This window comes from Genypterus blacodes, unplaced genomic scaffold (assembly GCF_046128005.1).
Source record: "Genypterus blacodes isolate CSIRO-AG114 ecotype Tasmania unplaced genomic scaffold, CSIRO-AGI_Gbla_v1 ptg000076l_1, whole genome shotgun sequence".
Classification (NCBI taxonomy): domain Eukaryota; kingdom Metazoa; phylum Chordata; class Actinopteri; order Ophidiiformes; family Ophidiidae; genus Genypterus; species Genypterus blacodes.
Genome location: NW_027466885.1, coordinates 4,622,583 through 4,650,364, shown reverse-complemented (window position 1 = coordinate 4,650,364; position 27,782 = coordinate 4,622,583). Strand labels below are relative to the sequence as shown.

At 46.7% G+C, this 27,782-nt stretch overlaps 2 protein-coding genes across 5 annotated transcripts in view; both read left to right on the top strand.

The window, feature by feature from the left end:
* Positions 1 to 224: 224 nt before the first annotated feature.
* topbp1 (DNA topoisomerase II binding protein 1) lies at positions 225 to 9,479 on the top strand. Of its 2 annotated transcripts, none has more exons than XM_076158280.1 (28): positions 225 to 524; positions 616 to 709; positions 795 to 929; positions 1,024 to 1,167; positions 1,271 to 1,452; positions 1,568 to 1,761; positions 1,885 to 2,061; positions 2,174 to 2,340; positions 2,551 to 2,714; positions 2,819 to 3,072; positions 3,171 to 3,496; positions 3,636 to 3,808; positions 3,943 to 4,154; positions 4,301 to 4,614; positions 4,691 to 4,870; positions 4,964 to 5,094; positions 5,187 to 5,310; positions 5,734 to 5,892; positions 6,084 to 6,180; positions 6,260 to 6,452; positions 6,550 to 6,770; positions 7,185 to 7,327; positions 7,455 to 7,542; positions 7,697 to 7,860; positions 8,016 to 8,144; positions 8,308 to 8,397; positions 8,805 to 8,966; positions 9,244 to 9,479. In XM_076158280.1, the coding sequence occupies exons 2-28, from the start codon at positions 623 to 625 to the stop codon at positions 9,370 to 9,372; spliced, it is 4,539 nt and encodes a 1,512-aa protein (XP_076014395.1). In that variant the 5' UTR covers positions 225 to 524; positions 616 to 622; the 3' UTR covers positions 9,373 to 9,479. The 2 variants fall into 2 exon arrangements, with proteins under 2 accessions (XP_076014395.1, XP_076014394.1); XM_076158279.1 differs by having other exon boundaries at positions 7,452 to 7,542.
* Positions 9,480 to 11,238: 1,759 nt separating this feature from the next.
* The window catches only part of tmem108 (transmembrane protein 108), a 35,277-nt gene continuing 18,733 nt past the window's right edge, over positions 11,239 to 27,782 (top strand). For all 3 annotated transcript variants that reach the window (XR_012964339.1, XM_076158262.1, XM_076158263.1), the window contains exon 1: positions 11,239 to 11,759. The gene's annotated coding sequence lies outside the window, so the exon portion shown is untranslated. The remainder of the gene's footprint in view (positions 11,760 to 27,782) is intronic.

Below are 27,782 nucleotides of genomic sequence, written 5' to 3'. Positions count from 1 at the left end.
TTCGCTTCAGATAGCTATACTACTAAAAATAAAGGATTTTTTTTTTTTTATGTTTCGCAATTATTTGTTGTTTACCTAACTTTTGGTTTTGCCTAAGAGGAAACGTAATATCGTGTCTATTTAGTCAACGAATACACTGTATGAAATATAAAGTTTGAGCGGTCCTATTTGTGTTTCCAGCCGGTCTGATTAGCATGTAACACCGGAAGTGACATTATTGGCGCGGAACCGGCGCGGATAACAATAACATAGCCAAAGCCGCGCATCAGTTTTAGTTCAAAGAAATGGCATTTAATGAAATGTTTTTAATGTCTTTAAACTATGTCGAGTTTTTATAACGTTATTTATAGCTGTTTTGTTTTACGTTAGCACAAATCTATTTCAAGCAACTGGGGCAGAGCAAAGCTAACGCGATATTAACAGATATTTCGAGAACTTTCTGGTCAAGACGGAATATAAATTCGCCGAGTCTATATTGACAATTATAATTGTGAATACTGCTGCTGAGTTTCGCTCAAGAGGAGGTAAGTAAAGGAAAAGCCGCAGTAAAACATTAGCTGCCAAACGCCTACACTGCCTCTTACATTGTTTTTGTTTGCACTTGCTGAGTCACAGGTTCACCATGTCTACAGAAGACAAGGGCGGCTTCATTGTGAAGTTTGTGGAGACTAAAGGACAGAAAAGCGAGTCTGCTGTCAAGGCTTATGAGGTACAGTGCTTCTGATTAAAATCTTGCTTTTTGTGTTTATGCTTGACGTCATGGTTTCACTCCTGCTTGTTGTGTCTTTGTCCAGGCCATTCTGGAACTGCAGTCTGAGAAGTATTTGAAAAACATCGATGAAGGTGATGTCTTACAGATGGAACGAAAGGACAAGTCTCTGTTTGTCTTCAACAGCTTCACCACTTCGGCCTTCCTGCACTGCAAGAAGGTCTATAGCTCATTCTCTGATGTATTCAGCCCTGTATAGGAACTGATGAGTCGCCCTTATAGAGATTAACAGTTTCTTGTCTTGCTGTGTGTAGCTTGGCTGCAGAGTTGTGAGTCCGCTGGTGGTGCTGTACAGCCTGATGCAGCAGCGTTGTGTTCCCAAAGCAGAGAATCCTGTATACAACATGGCCATGGCCGACGTCACCATCTCCTGCACCAGTCTGGATAAAACAACAAGGGTTAGTGTGTTTGTCATATAAATGCAGGCTAGGAACGTTCTCTTTGTATATATATATACTATACTGTTAGACCAATACAAGGATGTCCGCTCTTTCTCTACAGACAGAGGTGATGGATTTGATGCAGCTCATGGGTGGACGGGTCTATCGTGACCTGAATGTGTCTGTCACCCACCTGATTGCAGGGGAGGTGGGCAGCAAGAAATACCTGGTAGCTGCCAGCCTCGGCAAACCCGTCTTGCTGCCCTCATGGGTGAAAGCTTGCTGGGAGAAATCTCAAGACAGGTATTTTTAAGATACAAAGTTGTCCAATAAATGGAAGGCACCGTTTGTAAGCCTTATTCCCTCACATCACTAAAATTGAAATCGCAAATCACCCCCTCCCCTCTGCCTCCTTCAGTCTTTTCAGGTATACAGACTTGCCCACTGAAGAGTTTGTGTGTCCAGTGCTACGGGGCTGTACTTTGTGTGTGACGGGTCATTCCAGCGCAGAGCGCAAAGAGGTGCAGCGGCTGTGCGAGCTGCACGGCGCCAACTACAGCGGGCAACTCAAAATGAACGAGTGTACACATCTGATTGTTAGTGACCCAACAGGCAAGTCGACAAACAGTTCAGGGATCCATTTTTCAAATTGTTAATCATTATAAGTACACGACTGTATAATTGTCTTGTTTGGAATGTTGTTGTAACCTCATTGCTACCTTTGTTTGTTTGCAGGTCAGAAGTACGAGTGTGCGCGGAAGTGGAATGTGTACTGTGTGTCCCTCCACTGGCTCTTTGACAGCATAGAGAAAGGCTACTGTCAGGATGAAAGTCGCTACAAGGTGGAGCGCAACAAACTCAAGAGCAGCAGGCAGCAAACTTCTACACCCACTGGTACCAGCAAGCGGGAGGGTGAGCCGCCAGTCTGAAGTGGTTGAGCACAACAGTCCTATTGTAAAGGGCTTCAGTCTGGCATTGGCAGAGTTATGCTTTACACTGGAATGAATGTTTTTCTCATCTCTAGAATGTGCATCTCTGTTGGGCTTGAGCCACATCTCTGTCAACGCCAGCATGACGATACACGACACAGTCCTCACCAACGCTGGCCTCAGTCGCTTGGAGGCTCCAGACCCCATAGATCGCCTTGACCTCACCGCCTGCCCTGCTGATGATGTACTGGACGGCTGTAAGGTAAATAAATGACCTATTTTCTCTGGTAAAGTAGTAGCGGTGATAAATAATGTTCCTTTTCCTATTAAATAGAGAATAAACCTAGATCCAATCATGCATTTCTGTAGATACAAGCTTCTCCGTTTTAAACTTTTTGTACATTTTGTGTAACTGTGAGCTAGAATTGACGCCAAAACCATTCACCTTTGACCTGTGCGACATGTTTTGTAGCTCTATCTGTGCGGCTTACCAGAGAAGAAGCTAGAGAAGCTGCGGCGTCTGGTGAATGCTGCAGGAGGCCTGCGCTTCAACCAGCCCAGTGAAGACCTCACACATGTGGTCACGGGAGAAGTAGACCAGGAGCTCAAGAGCTTTTTGACCAAAGCAACTCACAGGTCTGCACCGCTCGAATGAATGCTGTTAGTCGCTCATGCAGCATCATTGTAAATCCACCAAACTTGATATTCTTGATTGTAAGGTTTGGAATTTGTTTTCCCAGGCCCCATGTTGTGACGGTTCAGTGGCTACTGGACAGCTTCTCCAAAGGCAGTCTGATGGCTGAAGCAAACTACCTCCACCCGGACTGTCTGCCCCCCGCCCCAGCTGCTGTAGCCATGCCGGCCCCTCGCACCTCCACCTCCCGGTCCAGCATCACCTCAGCTGTTCCCCCTGCTGCTAGCCCCAACACTCCCAGGCAAACCAGAGCAGAGGAGGATCTCCTGTCTCAGTACATGGATGATGACCGCACAGTCGGTGAGGACGTCTTGCTGAGGGAATTAGTAAAGCTGACACACTCATTTTGCATCTTTTAAGCTGCTGTGTCTCAATATAATTGCCCTTCCATCCTGTAGTTGAAATGCCTTTACAAGCTGAGGTCAGTAAGAGGACCAGCAGTACATTCGCACATCCCGAGCCCTGGACCCCGGACCAGACCAGAGGACCGGAACCAGAGTCGACCTTGCAGGACACAAGCGAGGCGAGCCTGTTTGCTAGGAAAAGTTTCCTCCTCCTGGGCTTTGGTACTGAAGCTGAGGCCCAGCTGTCTCTGCTGGTGACTGAACACGGAGGCAGGGTCCTGGTGGGCCGTGTAAGAGCTGTGGCCGACTACGCCGTCGTCCCGCTGCTGGGCTGCTCAGTAGAGGCCACAGTAGATGAGGTGGTCACCGATACTTGGCTGGTAAGATCACAGATGTTATTGATATCTCTGTTTTGTAGACTGAACTCTTCAACTTAACTGCATTTTTGTGTCTTGTATGTCGTTGCTGTGCTTTGTTTTCACACCTACTCCTTGTTGTTTTCCTCCTGTTGATTTACAGGCTATGTGTGTGGAGAACGAGTGTGTCCTGCAACTCTCCTCTAACCCTTTGTTCACCCCCGTTCCCGTGATGGAAGGTCACTCTCCTCTCCGGGACTGCGTTCTCTCCGTTAGCCAGTTCACCGGAGCAGAGAGGGAGTCCTTGATGGAGCTGACCAAGCATCTCGGAGCCAGGTATGGACCTTGGGCTTCACACACCCATTCTGTTTAACTGCTACTGACTCTGGAGTGTCACCTGAGCTCGCCTGCCCAGTGTGAGCAGCTTATCTTATGTATCCCTTCTGTATTCCCCCCCCCCCCCCCTGCAGTGTCCAGGATTACTTTGTGCGCTTGGCCAACCAGAAGAAAGGCATGTTGGCCAGCACCCACTTGGTGCTGCAGACCCCCGAAGGCAGCAAATACGAGGCGGCAAAGAAATGGGGGCTGCCCGCTGTCACCATGCACTGGATACTGCAGTCAGCCAGGAGCGGCAAGAGAGCAGAGGAGGAGCGTTACCGTGTTGACCTTCCACCTTCACCAGGTCAGAGCAATGAAGTGATTTAAGTCTTAGGTAGAAATGTTTGCAACAGCGCACTTATTTGACTGGATTTACTCCCATATGACTTGTCAAAAGTATCCATTGTTGCATGTGGTAAGATAAAGGTTTGTCTTTCGCTTTTTCCACAGAGAGAGGTGACGAAAGTTTTGTCGGGGGTTCCCAGAAACCAACAATACCTCCTCCAACAGAGCCGTCTCCAGAGATTGCCTTGCTGGGTCCCCAAAGCGGTATGGCTGTCACCCCGCTGGATTTAGGCCGCTTCCAGAGCAAAGTGTTTCGCTCTGTGTTGGACCAGATGAAGCCCAAAGACGACAGCAGCACCCCGGGGCAAAGCGAAGAGGGAAGAAGGAATCACCTTCAGAAGGAGCATGACCTCCATCTGGACACTCCTTCTCGCTTTCTCAGCAGAAACCAGCTATTCGGGCCCTCTTTCAGTGTCAAGGTTAGACTCACTGACATCTGGCTTCAATAGGAATTCATTCACAAACTTGTCTGACAGCTGGATGTCCTTTGTTTAGGATGCACTTGGAGATTTGGAGACCCCAGCAGGAAGATCCAAGCCTAAAGAGCGAGTAGAGACCCCACTGACCGACGGCATCAACCGGAATCTGAAGGTGGCCTGGGCTAATAGTAGTCGCGCCCCAGACATGCAAGCACTCTCTGCGAGCCCCCAGCTCAGCAAAGCCACTGACAAAGAGGTAAAATCAACACATTTAAACAGGATCAATGCAGAATGTACAGGAGACTTGGACTGTAGACAAATAAACAAAGGAATTATCATTTTTATCAAGTTTCAAGGTTCCAAAGTCCAAGAAAAGGAACCCGGCCCACTGAATGGTGTTGTGATCTGCGTGGGAAAGAAGCTGAGCAAGATGCAGGGAGAATTAAACGCCATCGCCGCCTCGCTGGGAGCCGACTTCAGGTACACAAGCACTCTCTTACAAACTCCACTTCATTCAATTACTGTGGATGTAAGAAACGATTTAACATAAGATCTCATTTACCTTTGCTCAGGTGGATGTGTGACGACACGGTGACCCACTACATCTACCAGGGCCGAGTGGGGGACAACACGCGGGAGTACAGGGGGGTGAAGGAGCGCGGGCTGCATGTGGTCTCCCAGCACTGGCTGCAGGCTGTAAGTTTCCCCCCCCAACGCCATCATGGCAACGCTTTGTCTTTATTGTCTAAGCTTGTAAAGTAATTATATCTTCAACAAGTTGCACAACATGACTTCATTTGGCTGCACCTTTGTTTGTTGTTGTCGACGACCGCCTCAGTTTTCACCCGGGAGGCTTCACCCGGGGACAATCATCGCAGCAACAACAGAACAGCTTATTGCTTTCATACGCCAAGTATAAAGATGGATTGAAGTTTCAGTAATAATTCCTTCCGTGTCATGCTTTCTTGTGATAACTGTAATAAGCTTTTAAAGGACCCATTTTTGATCTTTATGAGTCTTTCCGGCCCCTCAGTCTGACATTTGCAGAACAAGCCATCAACATTCTTTGTGCGCTAACAAGCTACATTCATGTTTGTTTGTTTGTTTGTTGTTTTGCAGTGTGCTGAGGAGCAGAGGCGAGTCTCCGAGTCTCTGTATCCTTTCACCTACAACCCCAAGATGAGCCTCAACCTCAGCCAGGTGCCAAACAACTCCCAGAGATCTCCACGTCGATCACGCACCCAACTCAAAGATGCCACAGAAGACCCGGTCAACGTGGTGCGTGACCTCTGAATGTCTTTTGTCGGTGCATATTATGTCCGCAGAGTATTGGCAGACTTCCAGTGTAATCAGGTCATGTTGTGAGGCGTCTGCTGCACCGAAATGCTTTCAATGTGCATCCCTCATGTTGTTACTGTTAGCTATGTGAGCAACCTAATTTATCTGATTCAATTTTCTTTACCCTTCAGTCCGAGCACAACACTACAGAAGAAGCCAAGAGCTTCCGCCGCGTAAGTGATGGTGATGGAGACGGAGAAGAGGTGGACAATAGTACAGAAATGCAAGGTGGGTGCCATCACATCGACAGTACCAGCAGCTTGTGTTTTGAAGCTGGTGATTAATTTGCTGGTTCTGGATGTTTCAGAGTCTCTCGACATGAGACAAACTCTGCAGCGACAGCTCCAGGAGATCATGTCGGCCACCAAGCTGACCACGGGCAGGCGCTCCTCGGTCAGACTCAAACAGATGGGTTCCAGTGGGTCTGACTCGAGCCCACACACACCAGAGAGCAGCCGGGTCGGACGCAGCGTGACCAGACGCACTTTAGAAGCTCTGAGGTGGGGCTGACGTGTAGTGAGGTTAGGTTCACATTCAAACTAGGACAATCTGACGAGGAATGAAAGAGTTAACTCAGCCGTTCTTTCCTAAATCCAGGGTGACGAGAGAGGCAGCTTTGGACATGAACACTGAGCCGTCGCAGAGTGAACAGATAGTTTGGGACGACCCAACAGCCAGAGAGGAGAGGGCCAAACTGGCTGACAACTTACAGTGGCCTGGAAGCCCCTCGCAGCACTCAGAGCTCCACATGCCTCCACCTACACACACTGCTCCTGAGCTCAGGGACTCCATGACAGACTCTGAGCTGGTGGAAATGGGTATGAGATCAGCAGCCTGTCGGGAAACTGCGTTGTTGGTTTATAAATGCATTAAAATAGACAATATTTAGAATAGATCTAAGCCAGAAGCCTCTGGTAATCCACACTGCATTTTGGAGCGACGGACCTCCTCACGGCACAGGCACAACAACACTGCTGTACTCAGTAAAGCTGCTCACACTATCATTTGACAGTCGCCTGTGGCTTAAGTGTGATATGGATTCATTCTGAAATCCTAAATAAATAATACGAACACTACATACATCTCCAAAGGTGCAATAATTCAAAACCTCAGATGCCATATTGAACTAGAAAACTGACTTTATATTGCTTCTATCTAAGATTTTAATGAATGTGCCTTGTATGTGCATGTATCTACTGTATATCTAAACACTATCCACTCCCCATTCTCAGCTGCTTGTGACATCATCGACCAGCAAATGGCCAAGAGGGTCACGCCTCCTCCAGCGGAGAAGCCAGACAGCGACCTCCTTACTCCTGAAGCCCCCAGCATCGCCTTCCCTCTGCCCAACCCCCCAGCGCCCCCGCAGCCGCAGGTGAATACGAGCGCCCGCTTGAGTTCTGAGAGAACTCTATTTAGCTAAATTTCTTCCTCACTGCTTCTGTTCCTGTTTGTTTCAAACGCACTGCCTATGCTGATCAGTTGTGCCTTTCCCTTAGGAGGAGGAGAAGAAGAAGCCGCCGAGATTTCACCTGTCGTCCCTCAGCCCTCAGGAACGCATCGACTACAGTCAGCTCATAGAGGAGCTCGGTGAGTCGCTCTTGATTAAAGCAGGAATGGTGCAGAGTTTCATAATGCGGCACTAGAGAGACGGCATGCACCTCCATCAGAATGTTTCCCTGACTAAATGTTTTAAGTTCAATCATTGACGTTTATGTGTCTCTATCCCTGTTTGGCGCTGTAGGTGGCGTTATTCTGGACCAGCAGATTTTTGACCCCAGTTGCTCCCACATCATCGTCGGGACTCCTCTGCGTAACGAGAAGTATCTGGCAGCAATGGCCGCCGGCAAGTGGATCCTGCACCGCTCCTACTTGGAGGCCTGCCGCTCCGTCGGTCACTTCATCCAGGTCAGCATCTCCAGTATTCCCAGTCTCCTTTCAAAGCTCAGAGAATACCCAAATCACTTACTGGATCCCTCCAAATGCCTCACGCTGAATCCAAGCTACCAGAATATTGTTAAAATCCTACTAAAGAAATGTATTGATGCTTGTGCCTGTTTCAGGAGGAGGAATACGAGTGGGGCAGTAGCTCCATCCTGGAAGCGTTGCCCTCTGTCACCTCCCAGCAGAAGAGGCTGGCACTGGCTGCCATGCGCTGGAGAAAAGCACTGCAGGGCCGCTCAGAGCGAGAGGTGCACACACACACACACACACACACACACACACACACACACACACACACACAGGCAATACACACACACAGGCAATACACATGACTCACTCCACTGTTGTTTTCAAATCAATTTGTGAGTATTCAGCATTTCTTTTCTTTTAACAAGCTTTTGTCGTTTCCAGGGAGCCTTCAGTGGATGGACAGTCATGCTGAATATCGACCAGAGCAGAGAGTCTGGATTCAAACGATTGCTGCAGTCCGGTGGAGCAAAGGTTGCTGCATTTGTTGTGCTGTATCCAACATCCACATATTGATTTAATAATCCCTGCACCCCCAGAATACAAACACACAGCCATAAATGACAAAATGGGATTCGAGCCAACATTTAATGTTCACTGTCTCCGAAAACAAAGATCGCCCTTCAGCAAATTTCATTAGGTTGTAAGATTTCAGTAAAGGGAAAAGTATTATTTGAATAGATAGAAATCAGTGACAATAACAGTAATTGCCTTTACACACTTTTAATGCTTATATTTCCCAGGTACAGACAAAGAAAAAGAATAAAAATTGTGTGAAATCATTTTAATCTGGTTGGGAACCTTTGCTGAAATGATCCAATTGTCTACGTATCTCAACTTCATATTTACCTGTATGTATATTTATCTGTAACATCTCCCAGGTCTTGTCCGGTCCCTCCCCGTCCTTGTACAAGGAGACCACTCACCTGTTTGCCGACTTCAATCGTCTGAAGCCCGGAGATTTCCGAGTGGACGTGGCCGAAGCTGCTTCCCGAGGCATCAAGTGTTTGAAGCCGGAGTACATCGCCGACTACCTCATGCAGGTTAGACAAGCTCTGAGCAGGATCAATTGCTGCATAGGCCTGAGATCCAATTCACATTCAACTGGTAGAAGTAGCCATATGTCAGGCTTGCCACGTTTTAGGAAAGATCCTTATAATCGTACGTATTTGCAGAACTACAAATGTACAGAAGTATCCCAAAAGAAGTCATATCTCTCTGTTGGGGTTAGCTAAGGCTCACTGTTTGCTCAAAAGTGAAAGAACAGGATGTTTCGGGTGGTTTTTTTCTACAATGACACAGCTGTTTTGGTCCCTGCAGGAGCCAACGCCACCAATGGATTTGTACTACCTGGCCGAGGCGCCGTCTGAAAGAAACCCAGACACTCCATCACGCAAACGCAAAGCCGCAGCGGAATCCTCCACGCTGAAAAAGAGCCGTCTGAACTGAAAACGTATCTAAACATGACCACTGTGATTATCGTGTCTCAACTCTGTGAAAAATGCTTGTACATAAGATTCCTTTATAACTTGAATTAAAATTAAAAATGAATGTAGCATTTGTTTTCTGTCATTCTGGGATTTGGACCCAAGAGCACTGCGGTTGCTTCACTGAGGAACTGACTGAGGGCTGCAGAAAGTGAGGAGTCATGTTTTGTAATTAGTTGCATTGTTAGACTCTGTCCTGTAGAGGGCGGTACATCCTCATTGTGTTGTTTTAACCCTGCGTTTTGGATGATTTATCAGCAACGTGGAGTGTAAAGGTGATTTTCAAATGTCATATTGTGTAAGGGGCTAATTTAGAATGAAACCCTGTTAATGTTTCTGAGCTGAATCGGTTATATTACAGTAAATTCTTAGATACGGTTTCCGTGTCACATAGATGATTATCGGCCATCTCCTGTCTTCTATTAGGAGCAGAGCTTATAGCTTCTGGTGTTTCCCTGCACTTTATTGCAGTTTGTAAGCCTTCTCCGCATCTCTTCCCTCCCCCCAAAGTGAATGTGATTAATCATTTTTAATAGTTCTTTCTGCTGCCTCTGCATTCTGCTATGACAAAGTTACACAGTTACTAAGATTTACACGACAGCAGGTCTTGTGTCCCTACTGGATCTCTTCTTGTTCCCTCAGCAACAGCAATGCAGAAAGTCCAGCATCCAGCGGAAGTGGGTTAATTCTTCCCTGCTTTGTGTCTGAGGCATTCAATCTCGCTGTTTATTTCCCCCCCATATTGTAAACACCAGATTTGATTTGATCCTATGTAGATGCCGGCTCCTTCTGTGACATGCCAGGGTGCCAGCTGATGTCGAAGCCCCTCCACCCCCTCCCCGGACCCTCCCCATATGGAGAGGTAAGTGGTTTAACCCTGTTGCAGTTGAACCAGCTGACAGCCCTCTTCAGATTGAGGGGTTGATCTGCTGTTTGACAAGTGCAGGATTAGGGGAGACAGACCTGTCCTCTCTGGGCAAAAGAGGAGGAGGAGGAGGGGGCGACCCAGTAGAGCAGTGCCATTGTGGGGCCCAGGAACCTGCATGGGGAGTATTTGGGAAAGATAGACTGTAGTGGCTATCTGGGAATATGCTCCTTAACAGCACTTTCTTTACACTGATAATATTAATTTACATCTATCTATCGTCAGTCATTTCTGGATTTCTTTTTAAAAATTCTTTCAATATTAATACATTGATTCATAAATGTGTAATCAGATATCAAAGATGACAAAGTCCCATTGTACCTTCACCTGGACAGAAGTCGAGCAGATTGGGCAATTTTCCAACAAAAATTCAAATAAAACCGAAACATACTAACAAATGAAATGAATGATGTTTCAGCTCTCTAATCAATATCATTTGCAAATTTGCTAACAGATGTCCCAAATTATCAACAAATGCTCCCAGGGGGCTCTTCGTGTACCACTGGAAGCACACGTGACACAATTTGAGAACCACGTATTGTTTTATTAAAATGTCATTGGGGAAAAACGAACTTTGACTTTTGATTGGTTTATTGAAGTCTGAAATGTCACCACTGGTTTCAGAACTGACGTGGATCTGACTGAAACACAAACTGATCCATCACAGGTCTGATAGTGTGACATGTATCATCTCCTCTGAATGACTTGTTTCCTATCAACAGGTGTCCCGTGGACGTGGGTCCGTGTTTGGCTGTGACTTTGACCTGACGCCTCATTGGTTCCATCTCTCTCCACCCCAAAAATCTAAGGCCCCCCTCCCTCCTCTTGTGTCGGGACGGCGGATTCCAGCCGGCCCCCCCCCCCCCCTAACGGAGACCACATGAGGGAGGAAAGTCTGCAGCGGTCCTCATTAAGATTCCCTCACCGTACAGCACCGTACAGACCTGATGTAGTGGGTGGCACCGGCTGAGCCTGCGCGCCTCTTAATTGCTCACAGCGCCGCGCATTAACGCCTATAATCGCGGATCAGTTTCATCACCGCGGCTGTGGATCACACTGCCTCGAGGCGGGTTGTTGGTTGAGATCCAGGGCGCTTACGAGCAATCGGAAAGGTGGGCGCAGAGTCCCAGAGCAAAGAGGAGAAGAGGAAGGAGGAGGAGGGGGTGGCGACGCTCGGAGCATCGCACCCAGCGCCCGGACACGGACACAGAAGGGGCGGGGGGGACCAACACACACCGACACGGAGCGCTCCAACAGTCCCGGCTATCGTGGGGGGCTTCACCGGCCCGCGTTACTGTGACATTTTTCTCGGCTCGGGGGGGAACCGGAGACATGCGCGCCTGGATGGTGTGAAGTGTGTGACACAGCGGCGTTTGGGGGGAAGGTTTCGTTTCCCCGACGTTTCGGAGCACCTTGCGTGTTAGGTGAGTACATCAGTTTATTCCTCTCACTTTCACATCAAGACACCTCAGTCTCTTGATTCCGGGTGTCCAGAGAGGCGATATTGACAGAAATCACGCCACCCAATTTGGTTTATGATCTCTGCGTATCGATCTGTCTGTGTTGAGCGTCGGGTTTGTTGGAAACGCTTGATGAAGGATAGAAGGTAAATATCAGCGGTGACTGACATAGAGATTCACCAAATCACTGTCAGGTTGGCATCTAACTCACATCACTAGTTCACCATCATCATCATCTTCAACATCATCAGATCACTGCATAACCGATAGAATACATGATATCAATAATGACTCAATAGACCAGATAAGCTGCAGGATTCCTGGATTGAAATCATCATAATTTCCAAACCGATAGGAAACAATCTCGTATTGGATTTTAGAATTTCCTCAACCACAAACTTTGACACTCCTAATTGAAGAGGGTCATGTTGATCCCCTGAAGTATTTCAATAGGTTTTGTGTTGGGCCAACATTTGTTAGGGTTACAGAGGGATGAATGGCCAGGATCCGTTGCAGTGGCTGGCTGTGATCCCAGGGTTTGTACACTGGCGGGGAGGAAGGGGGGGTCTGCTTCCACAAAAACATGAAACATTAGAAGTGAGAGCGTTTGATAAGAGGTGTAAGGGAAAAACATCAATCTTTCCGGCGTGGACGTCTCCTCTCTGACTGCTTTGTTCCTCCAGCAACTTGGCCAGAACAAAGCAGATAATGGGGGGAAACTCTCTTAAAAAGTAAGACCAGCACGAGCAAACGGGCCTCACCAAATACTCTGTTTTATTGTGAAGCTGCGGCTTTGTTTTCACCATCAGTGGGACGGTAAAGAGCGTAGTAAAGTGCTTACTAATTGAACCTGCAGGCTGCTCTCTCCATTGTGACAGGAATGTTTAGGTTGCCTGTTCTCCCCCAGAAAACCCCCCACCTCCTTTGTTCTGGGGCGAGGGGGGCACAATCCTCCAGTGCCATGTGTGCGGTGGTGGGGGAGGGGGCGGAGGTCAACGGGGGCACTGACATCTGTAGCTGACAGCCCTGTCACGGTGAGCTGACACGCTGCGATACAAGTGAAGGGGCGTTTAGAGAACATACGAGTGGAGCGATTCAGGCTAATGAGCGTGTTTATGATGCGTACACACAAAGCTCAGGGTCCAGGACCTATACCAGGAGGGAAACATGTATAGATTATGGTCAAATAACATCCGGATCATGTCACCTATGTTGTTTTATCATAAACTAAAGCCTTTTGGAGATGTTTGACTAGATCAAAGCAGGTAGAATGGACCCTTATGGTTCCATGGAACAGGTTGAAAGCCTCCAAAAGCTCCTCTGCATGAAATTACAAGTTAAGTTAGATACAAATATGTAGACCTGCCAAGATTAATCAATTAGAATCTATTAAACTGACTGATAAACTGACAATTCTGTCTTTTTGCTGCTGAAGAAGTGGCATGACGGAGCTACAAAAAACAACAATGTTAGCGACCTGAGTCGGACGCAATTCTCATAAAAATCCAAAAATGTTGTCTTCTGTTTGTGCTATTTCGTCAGATCTTTGAAAAGTCTTGCTCAAGTATTGCCTCAGTTTTGCATCATGACGCATTGTTCTAGGTGCATATTTGTTATGTTATGTGGCGTTTTGTTACGTTGATGAAGGGCAAAGCTGTCTGTCGTTCACATCCTCCCCTTCCTCTGCAGTCAGATCTCTGCTGACGCTGTTCAGAGGAATTCTCAGTGGGGAAACCACCGAACAATTCTGACAGCTGCTCTCTTATCGGCGGTGGCAGGAAAACTCCACGCTAACTCTGAAAAAACAGACGGAAAATATCAACTTTCCCATCCAGATCGGCGGACCGCCCTTCAGAAAACTTATCTGGGACTTTGCAGGAAAAGGGAAACGCAGCCTTGTGACTCTTGAGGCAGAGCAGCGACAAAACCACCAGCAGATGCGTCGCCGTTCCATGGGAAAGTGTAGGAATGCCGCGTGCTGGGTGTCGTACCGGCCTCGAAAGTGGCCCTCATGACTGGTAGAGAGTGGTACACCGTGAGTGAGGAGGAATGCAGCCCCCCCCCTCCTAGGCCCCTCTTGTACTACACAGTATGCGTTCAGGATGGACTTAGCACCTTCCTCAAGCCTGACAAAACAAGCGAGAGCGAAAAACAGGATTTCGCCTCAGCAAAGGGAGGAAAGCCGGCCTGTGCTGTTTCATTTCCTGTCTTTCCTAAATGCCGCTCGGCATTAACCAAGATCCTCTGCTGCGTTTCAAGTGAATTTCATTTAAGCTGAGGGGGGCTCGTGTGCGGCAACCACAGGGGACGGTGGCACGTTGAAAAGCGACTCTATTCAACCAAGAGGAGGCGAATCACACACACATACACCCCCCTCAGGCACTTATGATCCTATCAGCTAAAGAGCATTCCCATAGGATGAGAAGGAACCCGGAGTAGTGGCTCAGAACTGCCCGGCTTTCAAAAACCCTGCCTGCTCTTTCAAGGTGTTGACATTTGAAAATGTATTCTACTGTAAACAGTAGCATCAGAGGAGGCATGTGTGTCTGCTGGGGGGTAACAGAGGGAATAGTAATCAACCAGGTGGGGCTCAGGTGCACTAAAGCCTGACTATAAGTCGGAGCTGCAACCCGGAACTCCCACAGCCGACTAGGAACAGAGGCCGCTGAACAAGGGGGCGCGGCTAATAAATAACTAGCCGCGGCGGCGGCTGATTAAAGGGGTCGGCGGGCACGGGGAGATAAGAGAGCGGTGACCGTCGGAGCATGAGGACAAAGTGTTTACAAGGGGAATTCCTCACATTCCTCAGCTGCAGCCATGCCACTCCAATCTCCACCTCCGGCCGCTGATGCTCACCCCTCCGTGCCAATAAGGACCCATGGGGGCGAAAGCTTCCAATGAGCTCCGTTTGAAGAGTAAACACAGCCACGGTACTTGTGTTATGTAAGCAGAGATTGTTGGTATTGATAGAGCTAATAGAGCGACATGAAGAATGTGGACATCTACCCACACCCCTCTATAAGGATAGAGCGATATATGAATGAAATATTGCGTAACTTCTGCTTTCAATTAGAAGAAACAAAGGTCTGCTTAGTTTACTGGTTAATGTCAAACTCCAGGTTGATCCCCGGAGTTCAGTCCTGCATCAATCATTCCCTCTGGATCTCTCCCAGTGTGTGTGTGAGGGTCGCGCAGCCCCTCTGTGACCCTACGAGGCGAGACCAGAGGAATGACACACACACACACGCACACACACACACACACACACACACACACACACACACACACACACACACACACACACACACACACACACACACACACACACACACACACACACACACACACACACACTCCGGGTAAAGCACCGTAAGCTGCAGGATGTAAGCGCGAAGAAGCTGCCGCAGTAGATTTATTATGGACCACAGAGTTTGTTTACAAGCAGAAGTAGCAGTGCACATTTTGACTCCAGTCAATACTTTACAGTGTTTTTCATTAGCGATGCTCGGATTGTTTAGAGAATAAGAGGTTATGCAATAGGTTGTGTGCTCCACCTGTGTGTGTTTGTGTTTGTGTGTGTGTGTGTGTGTGTGTGTGTGTGTGCCCTGTGCCCTGTGCCCTTGTTCTTTCCCGGTTCCATAGCTGCTAGAAAAAGCATTGAGGCGTTTTTGTGTTTCGCTTCCTTTTGCTTTATTTTAGACATGGACAAATGTTATAAAAGTAAACAAGTCAAGAATAATAAGTAGTTTACACAGTATGGAGTGTTGTATGGGCTTGGTAGTGTTGTATTAGCAGGTCTCTGGTAAATCCCAGCTCTCTTTGTAAGCACACAATACTCGCAAATCACTTCAAATGAAACACAATACAGAAATGCAGTTCTCTTAAAGCCCTTGTACCTTCTCTATAAGGAAGTCATGAGCTTTGGCTTAACCCCGGCCTTTATTCTCTCAGCCTAGGAGTAATTAGTGTTTTCTTTCCGCTGGCAGGTCCTTTCAGCTCGCCAGGTTCTCGTTATACCGCAGTTATGAAATGTAGCGCAGTCGGAGAGCTGCGTAATCTCTCCACACTCGAAAAGGGGAAAAACGCAGCGAAAGACGAGGAGTTAAAGCGCGGCTGGGGTTTGTGTTTTAGGATCAATCAATGGCGGGGGAAGATGAGTGGGTCTAATAGGATTATGAGGAGAGGCTTGGGGGGGCACGCGTTGACCCCCCCTACACACCCCCCTCTGAGGTCATGTGATGAAGGGAGGGGAAACACTAGCAGGTGTCAGTCCAATGATTAGGAGGTCTGAGGCGGCGCTCACCTACCAGGATTACTCAGAGCCTCTAATGGAGGCCGGGTTGTGACCCTTTACTAACAAGGAGGCAAATCACCCAACCTCTCGGCCGGCTAAGAGCTTTTCTCTCAAGTAAAAGGAGGGAGAAGAAAAAGAGAACCTTAGTGGCAGCGGTTTCCTTGGCAACTTCTTACTTTGGATTGAATGTGTGACGAACGCTTCCTGTATGAATTGCGGATGCGGTCAAGTATCAATTTGAACTTAAACGTCCAGAAAATACAGCGCCCTTATAGCTTTTACCTGTTTTGTTTTTTTTTAGATTGCGTCCCTTTTCATAGAGGTGCCGATTACACAGACAGGTGATCAGTTAGACTCAAACCGCCCCCCTGTCTGTCTGCCGTCCAAATTGACCTGATGGAGACTGCAGATTAAAACGTGGGCACCATATGCTGAGTGTGGACTGAGACTGAGACGCCCCCCCCCCTCTGGTGGGGTTCATAACAGCTCCTATGTCACTGTAACCATGGAGGCATGGAGCTGGGCAGAGCGCCTCCCCCCTGTATCGGCTCCATCCCTCCACCACTTCAACTGATAATACCTCATAATCCGGATCACACCTAAATATGATTTTAAATAAAATATGATGTAGTTGATAGTTGTTTTAGTATCATTCACACACACACACACACACACACACACACACACTCCGCATTTGCGTTCACCTCCCCAAAGCCAAAGAATTAGATTTCGTGACTTGCAGTTTCCTCTCTCTCTCAAGTAATGGCAGTGTTGTAGTCAGCTCCTTTTTGTATTTATTAGAAGTAAAGCGTTGCCTCATGAGGCCGAGTGTCTTTGTGTCCTGCGCTCGTGCTTCCTCCAAACGGCTCATTTCATGGCTGCTGGATCGTCTGATTGATGAACCGGAAAGAGGCACACAGGCCTGATGTTCCTCATAGAGCGTTTTGGCTGCGGGGGCCAAGTCCTCCTCCTGCGAGTTCATTTGAGGTAAATTGTGGATATACTACAGGAGATGAAAGTGGCGAGCGGAGGGGTTTGCCAGCTCAGCACCCTGTGACAGTTTGCTCTCTGTGCCAAAATGCTCTTCATAATAGGAAACGCCGGGTGAGAAATATTCCTGAAATGGTGGCTCTCTCATGTATTAGCAGCTGCATGACAGCGAGGGCGCAAACATGAATGATGGTGCGTCTCTGATGTCTTCCCCCCGCCTGCGGTGTCCCGGGAGCTGACATTTCATTGTAATCATCGCATTAAGCACCTCAGGGAGAACTCAAATATGAAACTATTGGCACTTGTCAGCTCCAATTAGAGAGCACATCATGGCGTTTAACTCCCACTCTCTCCTCCCACAATCCCCCCAGTCTAAGCCTTTTTCTGGCCGCAGGGGGGGAGGGGCTGTCTCGTAATCGGAGACGGCATTAATATTGAATAACGTGGCGTGAGGTGTCAGCCCTCTAAATTAATTTCCATGCAGAGAGCCGTGTTGTGGTGGCGATAGGGGTTTGGCGGTGATGGCGGCTTGGTTTTTGGCAGCAAATCACCATGGAGACAGTGTCATAATTGAAGTCGAGTAGGTAGGATGCCAGAGCTAGAGTGAACACAATGCTGATAACGGAGAGGACTGACATGACAACAAGACTAGACAACTGGACAGGAAGTACTGAAACGTCTCCTTTATAAATTGACTTGACAGAGGCGCTTATCCTTACTTTTTTTTACTCAGGTTTTTGGATGTCTGCCATCGAGACCCCCGTATAAAAGGAGGAGGGCGGTGATTGGAATGTAATTTGCAAATCAACCGCACAGGGTCGTTATGAAAAGACTTCGTCCTTCATGTCCCTGTTAAAGCTGCAGTATGTTTCTTCCTACGAGTGGGAAGGTAAACATGTGTGTACCTTCTCCTCAACGCCCCCAAGCTGGAAGGCAAAGTGAAAAAAGCCTTTCATCACCGAGATTGGAAGGAGTGGAAGGCACGACGGATGAGAGACGTTGCACCCTTTGCTCGCAATATTCCACCGGAGTGGTTGTGAACAGATTTCGCCCCCAAAAAGCCATTTTCTACTCGCCCAATTGTCCCACATGAAGACGGTTCACGGGGAGGTCAGAGGAGTCGTTTTTGTCAAAGCCTCGCGTGCCACAAAATTCCCATCAACTCCATTAGGGGTGATGCAACACGAACAGAACTCAACATATAAAAGCAGCTGCTGGTTTCATAAAACACAAACTACCTGCGTGCTGGAGATGCGATTAGGGTGAACTGACCTCGACTGACTGAAGTCGATTAAACCGTGAAGCTTTTGTATTCACTCCTCTCATGGGAGAAAGCAACCGAGCCGACTCTCTCCTCCTTCACTGACTTGACGTTTTCCAGAAGCTGCGTATAAATTGGATGCGTTGGTTGTTTGTGCCGGTGAAACACTGCAGTTTGCTGCGGCGTGCTAGATGTCAAACACGCCGTGGAGAGACTGCAATGATCCCCCCTCTTTCTCTCCCTCCCTCCCTCTCTCTTTCTCCCTCTCTCTACCGTGCAGTAATGAAAGTTTATGCATCCGGCGCCGCGTTGGAATAATTCCATACATTATTGTAGACGCTGCTACACGCTCACGAGCACGTCGACGTGTCATCCCGGGGTAAAAAGTGTCGCCGCAGCAACTCTGAGAATAATGTCAGAGAGGTTTGGCCCACTGCTCTACCTTTCCTCACTCCCTTTTTCTCCCTGTCGTCACATCGTTATAGAAGCTGTTGATAATCCGGCTGTTTTCTCCAAAGGACGACGTTGTATACAAACCAGGACGCTGACATTGTTTGTGTTTTTTAAGTTGAAGCATTCAGGAAAACTAAAATCTCGGATATGTTCTTGAATTCACTTTGATAACTCACTACAAAATGATCCTTCTTTGTCACGAGGTCAGTCTCCATATTCGGAGGCTGTAGGCTGGTGCGGCTTTATGATGTATTTTCATTGGCTACACTCATTTAGTATGGTGTCTGCTGCTGCTGGAATATCAATGCATTTGTTTCACCGCGACGGATGAAGAGCCGTCTGTGTCCATGGCAGTTGATTTCCCTCACAAATACACAAATGCAATACTTTGTTTAGTAAGTTAAGTAATAGTATGGCGCCCTAACCCTAACCCTAAGTGGTGGTACTGTATATACAAAGAAGACTAGAATGGTACATTAACTACATTTTTTATCAAACAAACACCTCCTCAGGTAACATTAACAGTCAGTATTTCTCAATATTTTTGCTAATGGCCTCCTGGCTTCTTCATCCAGCGTTGACGGCGTCCCACAGGAGAGACGAGAATAGAAGGAGATGGAGGGAGAGACACCTGCTAATCCTCTCCCAGCCAGCGCTCCCCGAGGCCAAACGTTTGACATTTAACTACCAAAGCCATAAACAGGACGGAGGAATGCCATTGACATTCACTCTGTCTGGCTCTGCGTCTCGCTCGGCTGCAGTTTTAACCCGTCGCCTGACTATTTTGGGGTCGGGGACTTGCTTAAATCGTCTCCTCGGCCGCATTCTAAATAAACAACGTAATGATGATTCCCAAACCTAAGTGTAAATGTTTCATGCTTGATGCATAATGGAGCCCCCCAGTGGGCTCATTAACTAGATGCCATTTACCACAGTGAGGCTGATTGCTTGTAAATCATCCTCTGAAACCGGAAACGCCACGATTCAAACCAACAACCATCCATGTTTCATGCTGTAAACCCAAAAACTTTTCTGTTGAACTTCATCATTCATTATTTAGCTTGTTATTTAGTGCTTTAAGTTCAAGTGTGTTTGGGTGTGTGTGTGTGGGTGTGTGTGTCGCAGGTTATCAATTCATCATCAACTGCAAGAAGCTGTCCAAACAAATCACTCCCAAGCTCAGTTCTTCTACCAAACTCCATCTCCAGCCTGCTGTTGAACCGCCGCTTCATCCATAATATTAACCACTGCTGACTCTGTGTGTTTGAGCGTGTGTGTGTGGGTGTTTGTGTGTGTGTGTGTGTGTGTTTGGTCCAGCATGCTGAGTCTGGCTTGTTCCTCAGCTGTTTACCTCTTCATGAGTACAGCCTTGAGTGATGGCACGTGATTTCAAACCTGAGCTCTCTATCCCCTGATAATGAAGCGTCTGTCAGTGAGACACGCGTGCACATGTGCACACGCTATGAGTCATGTTGCCGCTGTATGTGTGTGTGTGTGTGTGTGTGTGTGTGTGTGTCCCGCCCAGCGTTAGTTATTAGCGTGTCGAGTGGTTGCACTGATTGCTTCATTGAGTCTGAGATACTACACGGTTTGTGAGAGGTTTTTGATGGATGTTGCATATTTGACAGTAATCTAGGCTAAAGCCCCTTTAATGCTCTTCAAACATTTACCGCACAGGTTGTAGCAGTTCCACAGGGGAGCTCACACCATGATTGCATCGTTACTCAAGATTAAAATACCTTTTGTGAGCTTAGAGTCGTATCAGCATTGTCCAAGGATGGTTTCTGAATGTGTGACCACAGATTTCAGATCATTTATGTCCAAACTTGGATTGTTTTTGTAGCATTCTGTCGTTATTGCTGCTTCTCTAGCAGCACCGCAGGATGTTGTCTGGGTCATAATATCCCTTTAAATAATGTGTCATAACTGTCAGAGCCCCTTCAATATAACTGTGCTCCCTCTGGACCGACCCTGGTGGAATCCTACTTTGAAATGTCAACACTGTTAGGTCGCCCACGCCATCAGATCCTCTGTCATCTCCAGGTAAACATCAACCCCAGAGGCCCCCATGGAGACGGCAGCTCTATACTCTCCCTTTCCATCAGATTTTATGCTCGCAGCTTTCTGCCACATACCGGCACTATAATCACTGCTCTCCTCTGCTACAGTGGCTCAAAGGGAAAGGTCACGGGCTCCATCGCTCAGAAAATGACTCAGACCTTTAGAGCAGAGATGGAGGAAGTACTTCAATCCTCTCCTATAAGTCCAGAACTTATAGTCTGGCAGCAAAATTCCCCTTGAGTAAAAGTAGACGAGTGTTGGCGTCTCTGGTTGTGTGTGTGTGTTGTGTATATATTTGTGTATCCTCACACTCACATACAGTTACACCTCTGTGTAACCAGGCTTGTTAGGTGTTTAATCGGGATGGAGAATTGAGCAACCAGGCTGTTCGTCTATGAGCGAATCCTTCCTTCCACTTGTCTCTGTTTGTCTTTGTCTGTCAGTCTGAATTGTGTCCGTGGGCTTAATTATCCAAGAAGTGTGTGTGTGATATTTGAGTGTGTGTGTGTTTGTATATAGCCGGCCAGGCACGCTGTCAGGACTCGGCGCTATTGGAGTTAATCCGTCTGGCTAATCATGAGGGACAGAGTGGAGGGGGGAGGAGGAGGAGAGAGGGGAACAATACAACATCTCTGCCTCCTTCTTTCTCCCTCCCTCGCTTGTCACGTGGGACATCCATGGCGGGAAATCTCTGAACCTTGGATGTTCTCTCCTCTACCGGATGTCGGTTCTTTGGCTCAGAATCTCCAGCTGGGTCTCTACGGTCCCTGGCTGCACCGCTCAAGGAAGCGAGGTACAATACCCCGTGTTCCACAAAACATCCTTGCTCGCCGGCCTCCGTTCCTGCCATTGTCACCCTGACAAGAGGCTGCGTCACAAGGTAAAATTAGGCATGAGCGTGTAGCGTGAAGAACTTCCTGGAGTTCATTCCATGCCGCACACAGGTTCATGCTCGTCCCTGTGCATCTATAGAAAGCGCGATTACGACTGGTGAAATAAGGCAGGAAGTGTAGGTGCACCGCAGGAAGCTGGGTTACGTATGTGTGCTACACAGGTTTGCCGTTGACCTCATGGACATTCCTGTATGCGCCAAAGGACCACACTTCCTGTGTAGGTTTGTTGTTGCTCATGCACACACTCAGTGAGAGATAACAAACAGTAATAGATCGTTTGTCGAATGGGAAATATGAGTTACACAGCCTGTTCTCCGATTAGTTTTTCCTTTTTTTCTTAGAATCTATGTTACATTAGTAAATAGAAGGATTTCCTAAGTCACACCCAAATAACAACAGACATCAGAGTGTGTTGCTAGTGTCTGCGTGTCTAAATACACGCAGCGGATTGAGCTTGTTTGTGGTGTAACATCTGTTGCCTACTTATTCTTCTTCACGGAAACTCTAGAAGCGTCAGGCGTTGTTAATGCCCAGGGGACATGGCCTTTGCGTTGCCGTCGTGCACCTCTACGTTATTATTCCCCTACACAGAAACCCTCAAGGCATCTAACATGGCTTTCACGTTAATGTGTGATACTTTGTTTGAAGACATGAATCATGCAGGCAACTGAAATCCAAGCTTCCACAAAATGCCAAATGTTCAGAATCTAAGGTCAGACACATGCATATGGCTTAATTACATTGTGTCTCCGGTGGCAACGCTGCACAACATTTATGTGCAACATTTATGGCACATTTCAAAGATTGATATGCTCACAATGTACAAGCGCTATTCCAGTTCCTGTTAACAGCGGTGAGTCAGCAGCGGCTATATAAGCTGCCAGACACTTCATTTAAATTTTGGACGTGGAAGAAATTCACACAGCTCATTCATGAGGTTGATTGTGCAAATTAACGGATGTTGCTGCCTCCCCACGCTGTACAAGCTATGAAACAAAATTCCACCCTGAAATTCGTGTGTAACTGTGAATTTGTACCCAGTGGTGTCTTGGTTTGAGGGCGGCTGCACCGTCTGTAGTCTCTGCTACCCTCTAGTGTTAACTTAGTGTTAACACAGGACAAGCAGTCTGAATGGCTGTCTATGGCCTAAAAAAATGTTTAAAAATGTAGTAACGCCCATCATCCACCTCGACACAATATTTCATAGAAATGATCTTCTAACACACAGACACACACACACAAGCCGAGGCTGAAACATAACCTCTCCGACAGAGGTAATAATGAATTCATCCTATTTTAAAGATGTCAGATTGAGATACGTGCTCCTGCGTCCCTCTGTCATTCATAGCTGAACTCTGTCTTTCTGTTTCCGTCCTTTCAGCTAAGCTCGTCTGGATCTGAAGGTAATTCAGTTAACCTTGCTGCTCCTACATCAGTGAGAGTCGCTCTCTCATCCGTGACCAGAGAATGAGGCTTAAGAACATATGGGATGAAATAGCTTCACATGGGGGACTTGTAAAGAAGGAAGCAGTAGCCTAACACTTTGAAAAATGGTCCTTCTCGCTCTAATGTTGCAGCAGTTGTGCTGCAGTGCACTAATAGTGCCTCGGCTCTCACCGGACCAAAGGCTTTGACTCGGTTTCAGCCTGCATTTGTTGTTCTTCCAGCCTAAGACAAAGTGTATCTGGCTTTCTTTAATGATTTACCTGTTTGGTGTAAGAGGGCAAGCGGGGGCTCTGCATGCGAGCTGTGAAGCCTGCTGGGACGCTGGAGGATAGATGGCGGCTGACAGCACCCTTGGCGACGCATCGCTACTGCTGTGTCATGCTGGTTAGCGCCGCGGTGTCGACTGGGCTGTTTGTCTCAATTTAAAGAGTCTGGAGAAGTGTCTGGTTTTAGTGAATATCTGGGGCTAAAAATACCTTCTGCCTTACCTATCAGAGAGGAGAACAGGTTTGGACAGGGAGACGTGATTGGATCGGATGTCCTTTAGGGGTTGCCATGGATTCACCTTGAAAACTATTTGAGAGGAATTTAAAATAGCAATCTGTGAAGCAAACCATATTTCCAGGTCATATTTGGATTTGAATGAGTAATATTCAGCTTTTTGTTCAGTTCCCAGATTTTTATAGTGTAGTTTAAGTTATTATTAAGTATTAGACATTGCAACAGAAGTTGCATAACTTGAGGTTCACCCAGTAATACAAACCCATAGATACTGAGCTGTCATATAGCCTTGCTTTGTCTTTTGATTCCACTGTGTCGTCCCAGTGCAGCTCTCTAATGAAGACACGCTGGTGTAACACAAGTGATGTAACAAACCCACGAAATACGACTTAGTACAAGTTTAGCCAGTATCTGCCATGTTACAGCAATCCAATCAGAACAAACCTGTTTTAAAGAGACAATACCTCCAAAAAAGGTTTTGTTCTGTGTGACGAGGGGCGATCAGACGTGGATTGTTGTTTTTGCACATTAAACCAAAGCATATATTTCAAAATCAACCCCTAAAGCAACATAAGAAGAGTAGAATAGAATAGAATATGTCCCCTTTATAAAGCATTCCTGAATTGATGTTATTAAGAGACTGTAATTCTTTCTTCTTTATAGGCGCTGAGGGTGAATATGGTTGACCACTAATCTTTTCATTAATTCACCAATCTTTCTTTCCTTTGATTTTTCACTGAGAAAGTTTCACAACACAAAATGAAAATAATTTGGATTAAGAAAAAGAGTAAATTAAGGTCGGGGGAAGGGCCGCCCCTCTCTCTTTCACCCTGGATGATCGCTCAGACATCCTTCATAAAGTCATTTGAATAAATCCATATTCAAATCCGTATCCATTTGCATTTGAGTGAAAAATCAACCAAATTACTCTTTCAACCTTTAAATTGTAATGAAATAAAGTGATGTAGCGTGAGTCACAGTGAGCATTTTAAAAAGCTTTGCTGCTCTGCTCTGAGTCATTCCGCCTTTGCTTGGTGGCTCTCTTGACGTCGTCCGCTCGGGCCCCGAAGGACAAAGTGACCACGGGCAGGCTGCTCGCCGCCTACAGTGGCAGACGGCGAGGAGTGACAGGTGTGAAACCTGCCGCACACGGCCTGTCAGACTCCAGACACATCAGCGGCTTTACTGGAAATCTAATGTAGTGCTAACACCTACCACTCAGTAAAACACGACCCCATACACACTGACAGACTGTCCATCAAAGCCCTCTTTAGTCAGTAAGTAAGTAAGAAAGATAGAGAAAGCATGAAAAAAATTATTAGCAACCAAAATTAATAGCAACCAAGTGAGTTAATAATTATTTTGAACTCTGTATCTAATTGAAAATTGACCTTGCTTAGTCTGATGATTTAGAATACGCAGTGTTTTCAACTGTGGATGGATGGACTGGATGGACTGAATGATGTCATCGTGGGTCCACAGGCATACGTGAGGGGAAGTAAATGCTTTTCTTATGTCAACATCTCTCTGCTGGGCCTTAATGGACTTACATGTTACACAAACTAAACACCAAGAGGTTGATTTTGTTGACCTGCAGTCGGTCGGCTGGAACTCTCTAAGGTTTGCAGTTGGCTTAGTTTACTCACACAAACACATCTTACCTTTTTATTTGACAATTCTCATGTTGGCACTTTGAATTTGGTTTAGAGTCTTCGAGTTGTCCCTCATATTTCACCCCCACATGTCATCTTGGCAGCTTTAAACTCCTTAAAGTAAGATGAAGTAGAAGCGAAAGATCCCACGAGCAACATTTGGGATCAAAGTATTAACAAGTTTAAGGAGAGCAAAGTAAGATGAGAGATAAAAGAGGAGTATACACAGGCGCCCGGGGCTTTTCTTACGACACAGAGTCCTGTTTTAGAACCACCAACAGGCGCTGCTTCAGGGAAATGGGCGGCCATGACACATGCAGCAGTTAAGCTTTCATCAGCAGCGTTGCCTAGGATCAGCGGCTGAAGAACACACTGTAGTGAATGTAGGAGTTCAAAGGCACGTTAATACACAGTAATCAGGTCTGAACAAATAAGTAATAAATACTTTGGACACTCTTAAGAAATAATATGGGATGTTATTTGCAATGATGTATTTAATCATATCAGTTGCAAATACATGTTCAGAAAATGTAATTTATAAGCTTTTTTGTGTGATATGCCTTTTTTAACTGAGGGCTATCTATTACAATAAAAAAAATCTTTAATCAGTATTGATTTCCAAGTATTGATTGTCTCTGGTATTGACAGGGGATTGTTCTTTACCGGTCCCACATGTCTGCAACTTGAACAGATGCAAAAGTCTATACTGTGACAGAAAAAGATTGAAAGGTTCAAATAGTTTAGTCCATAGTCCCAGGTGTGAATTTAGATCTTGAATTGCCAGGTGTGTGTTTGTCATCTATTACTGTGGCCTCATTGATTGGCCCTGGTCCAGCGATCAATGTGCCCAGACTGGAGAGCCAGACGTTCCATGAAAACCTGTCTGTCAGCTTGAATGGGTTCATCCACAGCTTGTCAGGTGGCCAAGAAGAAGAAGAAGGAAAGGAGGTCAAGGAAAGTTCCTTTTGGTTTTAGAAGAGTCTCTTTCTAGTCAAAATTAAATATTTACTTATTAATCAATGTTTAACCTGCTATCTTCTTTCTGATCCTTCATTATCTTTCTGGTGAATCCAATTTGTTAACGCAGAGATTCATTTCAGTTCATTAGAGCAGAATCACACGAGCGGAAAAAGACAGATTCATACACAAAGTGAACGGTGGCGCTTAACCGTGACCTTTGCTGGGATGTAATGAAACATTTCAGCGAGTGTTTGTTTAACCATGTGTCGCATTCAGAATGAACGATTGTCTTAAATGTGCCGCTGTGTATTCAGGAGGTGCTGCGAATTGAACTGTCACCCTAAGGTCTCTCGCTGATTTTGAGACGAGGCAATTTTTGTCTTTGTGTGACTGGTGGTGACAAGCGTAACGGGACGACACACTGGAGTCTCACGTTACTCTTCATCGTTAACGAGGCGTCAGTCACTCATTCACTCACTCTATCCCGCCGAGGGGTCACGTAAGGACAGAAACGAGAAAGAGCGAGAGAACGAAGGAGAGACACATATAGAGGCGGGATATTTATGAGCCAGACGGTGTTGGGAGCGTGGAGCTGCATTTCAATGTTGGTTTCATTAGTGCCTGGCTCAATAACTCTCTGAGGAGAGGAGGGAGATACGCTCGTGCTGATTGTTTGCGGGTATCGCTAGTGTCTGTGGCTAAGAGTTTTGCTTTCACTGTTGAAAATAAAACCACATTAGATGTAAAACATAGAAGAATAAACTCCATACCTTAGTACTTGAAGATAAAAAAAATACAAATTGGCTTAGTGCCCGAAAATATAAACAAAACATCTCAGGATTTAACAACAGCACATATCCCTGATACTTTGTGACAAGAACACAAGAAGAGAAGAGAAGGGGCCCGAACACTGACCCATGAGGTACTCCAGTGGGAAGAGAGTGCAGCTTAGACTCCTCCCCCTCCGACACCATGATGCTCTGAGGGTGGGACGCATAAGAGCTGGGAAGACTCAGCACCACTCTCTTCCTCACGACTGCCGCCTCTTCGTCATTTAATAAGGCTTTTCATTACGCACCAATTTGGATTTTTAACATTGACCTTTGGTGCTACGTAATGGATTCATTCTGTTAGTCTAATGATGACTGAGAGTATGTTGGTGTAATGTTTCTGTCAAAGTAAACAACAATGGGGCACGGAAAAACAAAGTACGTTGCTAATAGATGCTTTCAGAGAGGGTCTTTATTTTTCCTGCAAACAGCAGGGCTGCCCGGTCTGAATCAAATCGATCCGCTGACGAGTATTTGTCCTTCATCCGTTCCAAACGATCGCCATTCAGCCGGCATGATGTCCACTTTCCAGGGTGATAAGTCTCCACAGGTCTCTCCAGGGGGCCCTGTTACCTTGTCTCCCTCCCCCCCCCCACACACACACACACACACACACACACACACACACACACACACACACACACAC